General features: G+C 39.1%; 1 protein-coding gene across 3 annotated transcripts; it reads left to right on the top strand.

Annotated features, from left to right (window-relative positions):
- Positions 1-54: 54 nt before the first annotated feature.
- Positions 55-8,241, top strand: idh3g (isocitrate dehydrogenase (NAD(+)) 3 non-catalytic subunit gamma). 3 transcript variants are annotated; one of them, XM_041798749.1, is made up of 14 exons: positions 59-273; positions 507-554; positions 879-896; positions 3,170-3,267; positions 3,352-3,467; positions 3,608-3,668; positions 3,834-3,966; positions 5,925-6,058; positions 6,172-6,274; positions 6,374-6,520; positions 6,651-6,745; positions 6,842-6,902; positions 7,292-7,422; positions 7,865-8,241. In XM_041798749.1, the coding sequence occupies exons 1-13, from the start codon at positions 193-195 to the stop codon at positions 7,391-7,393; spliced, it is 1,197 nt and encodes a 398-aa protein (XP_041654683.1). In that variant the 5' UTR covers positions 59-192; the 3' UTR covers positions 7,394-7,422; positions 7,865-8,241. The 3 variants fall into 3 exon arrangements, with proteins under 3 accessions (XP_041654684.1, XP_041654683.1, XP_041654682.1); XM_041798748.1 differs by having other exon boundaries at positions 60-273; positions 7,292-8,241; XM_041798750.1 differs by lacking the exon at positions 879-896 and having other exon boundaries at positions 55-273; positions 7,292-8,241.
- Positions 8,242-8,714: the final 473 nt, after the last annotated feature.

Genomic DNA, 8,714 nt, shown 5'->3' with positions numbered 1-8,714 from the left:
TTGAACAAATTTGTTAAAAATAAATAGAATTAAGAAGCACACTCATTTCAGACAATGATAAACACATGATAAACACGCAATTATTAAAAACAGTTAACAGTTAGAATGCGAATTTGAGGGGGGAAAAAACATCTTTGGCACGAGCACATCCTCCACGCTTCCTCGTGCACGCGAATGTTGTAGCAAACCAAGATGGCTGCCCACAGTGCTGTGCTTTCGATGTCCAAATTCATAAATCCTTTCTGGGGTCGACGCCTTGGAAATACGGTTCAAGTAAGACAAGATATTCTTAATCATCATATTTGTGAGTGTTTCTTGTGGTTTATTTGCTCCATATTAAAGTCGGAGGGGCAGCTTCACGTGAGCACAAGGTCATTTAGTTTTTATTTGCAAGCTTACAGATGTTCTCTGGTAAAGATAAATGGACTTCTTGATGTCATTCCTATCTACTTACTGTAATTAAATGTATGACTGACTCGGCAGCTTTTCTGTCTTTTCTGTTTCAGGTATTTGGAACAACTGTGACAAGTCACAGAAACAAGTCCCTGCTTCCTGTGAGTGAATCTGACTTTCTCTGTGGCTTTTACTTACCAGAATGAGTGGAAGTGATTTTTGTCAGTATGCTGCATATTTGCAATGAAATCATAAAAGTCACAACTACTCTTAAAAACTGTATTTCCAAGCTGTTTCGCTTTGGGTGTAACTTTTGGTACACTTTTTTAATCCGTTTAATATAACCTTGGGTTTATCTGTTTTCCACCCTCTTGGGGGAGGATAGTATATTAACAACATGCTTCTGTACTTGCTGCTACATGGATTCTTTATGGAGCTACGGAACTGATTCTTGTCCTTCTGCTTTCCTTGCTGTGCATCTTCAGCAACAGAGAGAAAATATAGTAAGTAGCTAACTCTGTGATTTATGTAACTGAAGTGCAACATTTCACATATAAGAAAGAATGGGATCTTTTCTGTTCCAAGACTGTGTGATGTTAAAATGGGAAATGCATGTGATACCTTAAATTACAAAAAAAAAAAAAAAACCTACTCTCAGTAATATACTTTATGACGTGACATTATGGTATTATGTTATATAGGCATAAAAACAATGATACACATTTATATATCTGGCTTATTAATTTAATTCAATCAATCAATCTTTGTATCACACTTGTCATACAAAACAGTGTAGCACAAAGTGCTTTGCACACAAACAAAATAAACAAAAGAATGCATGACCTCACCCCAACCCACCATACCCCACCCCATTCCCCAACCCTATTGTCCAAACACAACATTGGCAAATATGTAATGAATAATGGGTTCTGTAGGAATAGGAACTTATGTACTGAGAAAATACTATCTTGAGATTCATAATGAGGAAACATGAGGTTGGGTTAAAATTTATAAAACAAAGTAACATAGAGAAAGATAAAATCTGAAACACTAAAAAAGATTAAGATGATGATATAAGATTTAGTTAAAGTCCAGACTAAAAAGGTAGGTCTTGAGTTTGCATCTGAAAACGTTAATATTGGGTCCTGCCCTCAGGTATTCAGGTAAGATGTAGTGATAAAAAGATGCCTAATCCATGTTTTAGGTCTGACTTTGGATACTGTTAACAGAGCACTTCCTTAACCTGAGGGTTCGACTGGGCTCATAAGGTAAAAGCAAATCATATGAATAAGAAGAGGCAAGACAATTTAGAGCTTTAAAAACCAAAAAAAGACAAATGGCTAGCCAATGCAGTGACCCTAAAATCTGTGTAATGTGTACTCTCTTTCTGGTCTTTGTAAGCAAGACAGTTTTAATTGTTGTTTTAGTCTTAATAGTGACTAACCTGATAAGCAAAACATAGACCCTTAATTACTGTGTCAGGGTTCCTACTAAGATGCTGTCAGTCTTGGTAGCAGGGTGGGAAATTAGCACCAGCCAAATGCAGGTACTTTTGAGCAGTGTCGGGTGAATTTGCTAAACTTACCGGCCGCTGGGGCAGGTAAACACAAGCAGTCTTACCTGCCAGAGTGATTTTGTTACACTAAAATGCATACATTGATTACACCCCTTTTTCTGCTTGTTCCTGCTGACTGAGCAAAGTTGAGCAAAACTACGTGCTCACTGACCAAAAACCCCACCTCCTCATCCCTGTGTCAGGGCTGCTTTACAGGCAGCTGTATGCTGGGATGGTTTGGCTCAGTATCATGAGAGAGTAGCTCTCCACTGCAGCTGGTGTATCTGCTAAAGGTGTTTGCACCAATTTTTTGCTTGTCACAAGTCCAAAATAGGTTAAAAAAGCCAGAACTTCAGCATGAGACAAATGTAAAATTCTAGCAAATCTGACACAGTGCAAGAAAATGACTATGAATTCACTGCGCTCCTGCAAGAAGCAAACAATTGCGTGGTTGAATACAAGACAAACTGATCAAAAGTAAGATTTAAATTCAATTCAAATGTTCTTTTTAAAAGCCTATAACTTATTTTATTATACTAGTTTAAGTAACGCTGCTTGTTAAAATAGAGTGGCTGGTAAAAATGTTTGTGGCTTGTAGATTTTTTTTTTAAACCATCAGCCGAGTAGACAAAAGAGTGAAATTCCAACCCTGCTTTGTGGCAATCATCAGAAGGATCCCACATAATGGGACTGCTAGCCTCTTGATGCTTGGGCCGGTGGGCTGCTTAACTTGCAAAACATTGGAAAAAACCCCTGGCTTACAACTTTAACTGCTAACATTACCCTCACACATGTTCTTTGAAGGGTCAAACATGGGATGTTCTGCTTTTTTTGTTTTGTTTCCATAAGATTTCATGGCAATATCCCACCTTCCACTTACCTCCCATGTCTATGTTTGTGTGTCAGTATGAGTGAATGTATGCATCGGAACATGCAAATAAAGATTTTTTGAAAAATAAATTGAGTAATTTAGCTTGACATTGCATTACTAAAATCATTTATAAATGTGCGTAGACTATGGAATGTCTACAATTTATTGATTTATTGGAGAAATCTTTATTAGTTGTTTAAAATGACACAGGAAACAGTCAGCCCTTTCATTTTAGAAGTTTATGTCTACAAATGTGTAACATTACTACTTTGAAGTAGGGTTTAAACATGCAAAACCACCAGTGATGTCCTTTACATGAAGTAAAGTTAATAAAAGTGCTAATGTTACAGCCCCCTCCAGCAAAGTATGGAGGGAGACACACTGTCACCCTCATTCCTGGAGATGGGATCGGTCCAGAGCTGCTCAATCATGTCAGAGAGGTTTTCAGGTTGGTGAGATTTAAGTTAAACCTTGTTCAAAGTGTTGCCCACACATTTGAGTCTATGTCCTCATGCATGTTTTCTATTCATAGGTTTAGCTGTGTTCCTGTGGACTTTGAGGTGGTGCATGTCAACTCTGCTATAGAGACTGGGGATGATATCAATAACGCCATCACTGCCATCCGCCGTAATGGAGTTGCCCTTAAAGGTAAGTAACTCCCTGTTAGTTTGTGCTGCTATCGGAGTATAAAAACATGAAAAGCAGAGAACAGCTGTGTGAAGGATGTGGTTTAAAAAAAGGCCAAGACCCCAAAGCTAAACTGTGACATTATTTAACCCTCCTGGTAGGTAACATTGAAACCAAACATACCATGGCGCCATCTGTCAAATCCAGAAATAATCTCCTACGGTAAGAGTTTTAATGAAATTTTCAGCTCTGTTTTGTCTGATGACTTAAATTTGTCCTTTAATTTGGTGTCTGGTTCTGTTTGTTGACCCGTTGTTTTACTTTGTTTTCTCTAAACCCCCTCCACTCCCCTTTCACTCTTGTTTTTTTTACTGTGTGTGTGGCTAGCACGAGCTTAGACCTGTTTGCCAACGTGATGCATTGCCAGTCCCTCCCTGGAGTCCAGACTCGTCACAAGAACATCGACATCATGATCATCAGGGAGAACACAGAGGGAGAGTACAGCAGCCTGGAGCACGAGGTCAGACAAAGCAGGAACACTTAATCAGTTTTATTGATTGCTGAAACTTTTTCCTGTAAAGATTTCTTTTCCCCTCTGTGGCCTGTCCCCAAAACTTCTCTTTGCCCTCTCTGAAATAGGAGTTTTGTACTACCCAGACACTCTGAAGAGCAGAGTATTTATTTACCAGGAGATAAAACAGCAGTCTGCTGGTCGTGATTAGTGTTGGTGCAGACAATGACTGTTAAACAGACTGGTATTGGCCAGACATGACAGACCAGCTTTAAATACTAAGTTTCTTGGTTGTGAGCTTTAAGATACAGTAGTGAGAGAGATTAGAACTCAAAACAACCCTGTTTCCGAAAAAGTTGGGATTCTGTGTTTAACATAAAACAGCTTGTGGCGATGTATGAACCATTGAAACCTCATCTGTTATTGTATGCTGAAATGAAGGAATTTAATTGTTTTTTGAAAATTTTATGGCCATCTGGAATTTTATGCAGGTAATGTTGAAAATGTTTGGTCAGATTTTTTTATTCTCCAACACTCTGTGATTGAATAGACTGTAAGTCACAACATCTTTGTTATCCCAGTATGAGCATTTGCAAGAAAAATGTGTTGAGGTCTATAACCTCAGCTTAGGGATTCCTGCTCAACCAACTGAGCTAAACCGATGTCCCCCAATTCCTGTTTCTACTTTTTACCCTAACTTCTCATTTTTGACTGCCCCTTTGCCCAGGTCCTGATACATAATCAGTAGTCATCGGCAGCATTAACTGGAATTTTTAAAAATGTTTTACTTGTTTGATATAGAATACCTGTAATTCACTGAAATGTCATCACATTAAGAAACGTGATGGTTGTTGTGACCTAACCTAGACACTACTTACATTTGCATCCTTCTCTCATTGCTTCAGCAGCCATTTTGCCAATGATGTGCAAGGCATTCCTGATTTTCGAAAACACTCAGTTTGGAGTGTATGTCTGGAAAGTCTCTGTTTTAAGTGCCAATTACCCCTAGCACTTTGCACAATCCCTCCACTCCAACAAGAATCGTCACTGTACCCCTAGAAGTGAAGGTGCAAAACATAGAAGTAGGGCTAAGGGTGAATCCTATTTCTACCCCTAAGCTCTTATCTTACGCCTACCCCTTGGTTTTGCACGTTCACTTCAGACGAAGGGGTGTCTCAATTCTCTTTTGAATGGAGGGCTAGGGCTAAGGGCCAAGGGCTACATAGCCCTTGAAATGAAGATTTTCCAGGACCACACTTGAAACCAAAGAATATGATGAATTTCCCTTCATGCACGGCGTCCGAATGTGAAATGGCACAACAGACGACGAAGGAGGCGTGTAAATGTAAAAATATTTTCAGCATAATGATTATAGAAAACACAACAGTTCTGTTTTCTCATATATATTCAGTCTTTAGCTACTAGGGATGGGAGTTTATTGTGTTGAACTGAGAAGATCAACACGGAGATCCACAGTATGAACGAGATGGTTGAAGTTTTATTGTCACCCTTATCGACAATGTGTGATGATGAACAGCAATCAAGTGGTGTCCCGTTTCTTAAGGGAAGGGTTTCACCTCTACCTCTTACCACTCTGTTTCAAGGGGTAAACAAGGGGAAGGGTTAAGGGGTAGAAATGGGATTGGCCCTAAGTCGTAGGTGCAGGGGGTGTATCAGGACTGAGCCTTTCTCTGTAAGCATTTTGAAAACAGTCCCTTTTTTCTTTTTATACAAAATCATCTAACAAAACTGCGTTGCCAATTTATTCTTGTTAATTGTGTCCCAACTTTTACAGATATGTTGCTGGCAGTAAATTCAAAATGAGCATTTATTATACAGTTATAATAGAATTTCTCAGTTATGATTTGTTGTCTTTCCAACAAACAATGTAACTTTATTTAGACAGCTCCACAAAGACTGTTGGGTAAGGTAGTGGAGAGTGTTTCAGTCATCCTCCTCTTCTTTAGAGTGTATCAGGAGTAGTGGAGAGTCTGAAGATCATCACCAGGAACAATTCCCTCAGGATCGCTGAGTATGCCTTCAAACTGGCCAGGGAGAAAGGCCGACGTAAGGTCACTGCTGTGCACAAGGCCAACATCATGTGAGTCTCTGAGGCTAATGTAATACCAAGGCTGTAAGGCTTCCTGGGTCTTACATAATATTGTGAGTTTCTCACTGGTAAAAATTTAATGTGTGGACTTTTTGCTTTAACAGGAAGCTGGGCGATGGCCTGTTCCTGGAGTGTTGCAGAGAAGTGGCCTCTGGTTACCCAGATATCACTTTTGAAAGCATGATTGTGGATAACACCACCATGCAGGTAACAGATGAGTGCATCATCTCTTTTCAAAAATCTTTTTGCGTTTAAAAAGTTCTCAGATGCTTATGAAATTATTTGCGTATTTGTGTGTGATTTTAGCTGGTATCCAAGCCCCAGCAGTTTGACGTGATGGTGATGCCCAATCTGTACGGGAACATTGTGAGCAACGTGTGTGCTGGCCTAGTGGGAGGGCCTGGCCTTGTGCCGGGGGCTAATTACGGTCGTGACTATGCTGTCTTTGAAACGGTGAGTGTTTGGCACTTCACGGTTGTTAGCACACTATCCCCTCTGTTCTATTTTGGAAGAATGGAAAATTAAATGAATCATCATTGTGACCTGTGCCTGGTTCTTGCCCTATTTTTTCCGGTTCTCTCAGGCAACAAGGAACACGGGGAAAAGTATTGCAAACAAGAACATTGCCAACCCCACTGCCATGCTGCTCGCCAGCTGCATGATGCTGGACCACCTTAAGTAAGCTTCCTCTAAGATGGATGCGTTTCACTTAAAAATCCTTAATGTTGTAAACGTGGTATGCTGTTAATCTAAATTATTCTCCTTTATCTCCAGGCTTTATGAGCACGCTAGTTCCATCAGAAATGCTGTCCTCACCACCATGAATGAAACTCGGGTAAGTCTTCCTTCACTAATAGGCCTCTCCTTTCACCTGTGTCGCTGCCATAACTCTGTTGGTTCATTGTTGTTTGACAGAGGCTTAGAGGCCCTGGTGACAGGTCTGGCACGCTTCCTAGTGGGCATTACAAAATGCTCACACAAAGCACCATTGTGTGCTTTTGATGTCGCAAAGCTCTTATTAAGTGCTACACTGTACGGTATCAGATTTTACACTGGGTGGCATTAATTATGATCCACAAGCTTTGAAAACCAGATCTGTGTCACATTCAAAGTAGCAGCTTATTGCTGTTGCACAACTTTTTAAAAGAGTGCATTTTTATTTTCTACAAGTTTTAACCTTTATGGGGTCCAGAATTTTTACTCTAATGTTTCTTTGTCTTGCAGTTGCACACAGCTGATATCGGAGGTCAGGGCACCACATCAGAGGTGGTTCAGTCCATCATGAGGTTCATCCAGAGTAAAGGACAGCTTACATCTGACCTGTAAACATTTACACACTCACCAGAGATATACAGGTGTGTGTAACTGGGAAAAGGTGTGAAGTATTGAAAAGGATGTCCATGCATGTTAGTTTCCATAGCACCACATCCTATCTCTAACATCAAAACGGTTCTCTTTTTTTATTCTTTCTTACCTGCACAGCTTTCTGCGCAATTTACTGCACAAACAACCGTCTACCCACACTTGTCAGTTTCATGTTTGTTGACTAACTGAGTTAAAAACAGTTTACGTTTGATAGAATAGTATTTAACTGAGAAACACAGGAGAAATATATCTGTAAGAAGATATTAATATAAGATATAAATCATCAGGTACTGTCAGTTGAAATACTGTGGTCTTGAAAATGTTCGGAAAGATTCTTATTCAGCACGTCAATCACCAAACAGACTGGGCTTAGAAAGGCCTAAAATTTCCTATTAGGAGCATACAGTATCAACTCTCCTTTCTTCATTGCAGATCATTATTTATTTTTGAAATTGCAGCTCTGTTACAGCCTTCAATCAACAAAAATGTGCAATGCAGATTCAACGCCTTAACTTTCTTTTTCTTGATACTGTAACTGTAATGCCATGATGCCTGTTTTACACTGCAGTGTCCATTGTGTTCACATCAGATCAACTGTTAATATCATATATTTACTGTATTATAAGAAAAGGTGTGCATCAAATGATGCCAAAGGTCAACTGTTGTGTTTGTGCCATTATTACATTTTTCCTTAATCATATAAGAGAATACGGTTGTCTTAATTTGAAAAGAACGGTTATCATGTCTGTGGATGGGTATAAATACTGTATAACTTGAATATTATCAATAAAGATATAATGTACATGAAAGTGAACTGACTCCTTATTTTTTAATATCTCCAATTAGTTTTGAGGCTCAAGTAAGAAGAATTTAGTCATAATTTTTTAGGGCAGTTTTCCTAACCATTTTTCCTTGGAGCCCCCCTACATGTACCTGAGAAAAGTGCCCCCCCAACCCCTTTTCACCACCATTTCTGTTCAGTTTTCTGAAGTAACTTTCTTTTCACTCATTATTGCTTCTTTAACTCATTTTACCACTTTTTATAGCCCCTTTTCATTCCCATTACCTCCCATTTTTCCCACTTTCAACCTGCATTTAACCAATTTTGCTAATTCTTTTACCTGTCTTGCCTCTTTTAATCAGTTTTTGCCACTATGTAACCAGTTTTTGAGACTATTTCCATCCATTTTTGCCACTAACCACTTTTCACCAACATTTTATTAACTTATTTTTGACATTTTTTAAACAAATTTTCATCACAAGGTTCGTCCATTTCTGCCAC

The sequence above is a fragment of the Cheilinus undulatus genome, linkage group 11 (genome assembly GCF_018320785.1).
Source record: "Cheilinus undulatus linkage group 11, ASM1832078v1, whole genome shotgun sequence".
In the NCBI taxonomy this organism is placed as follows: Eukaryota; Metazoa; Chordata; class Actinopteri; order Labriformes; family Labridae; genus Cheilinus; species Cheilinus undulatus.
The sequence above is the reverse complement of the archived record's forward strand: the minus strand, read 5'-3'. Positions and strand labels throughout refer to the sequence as shown.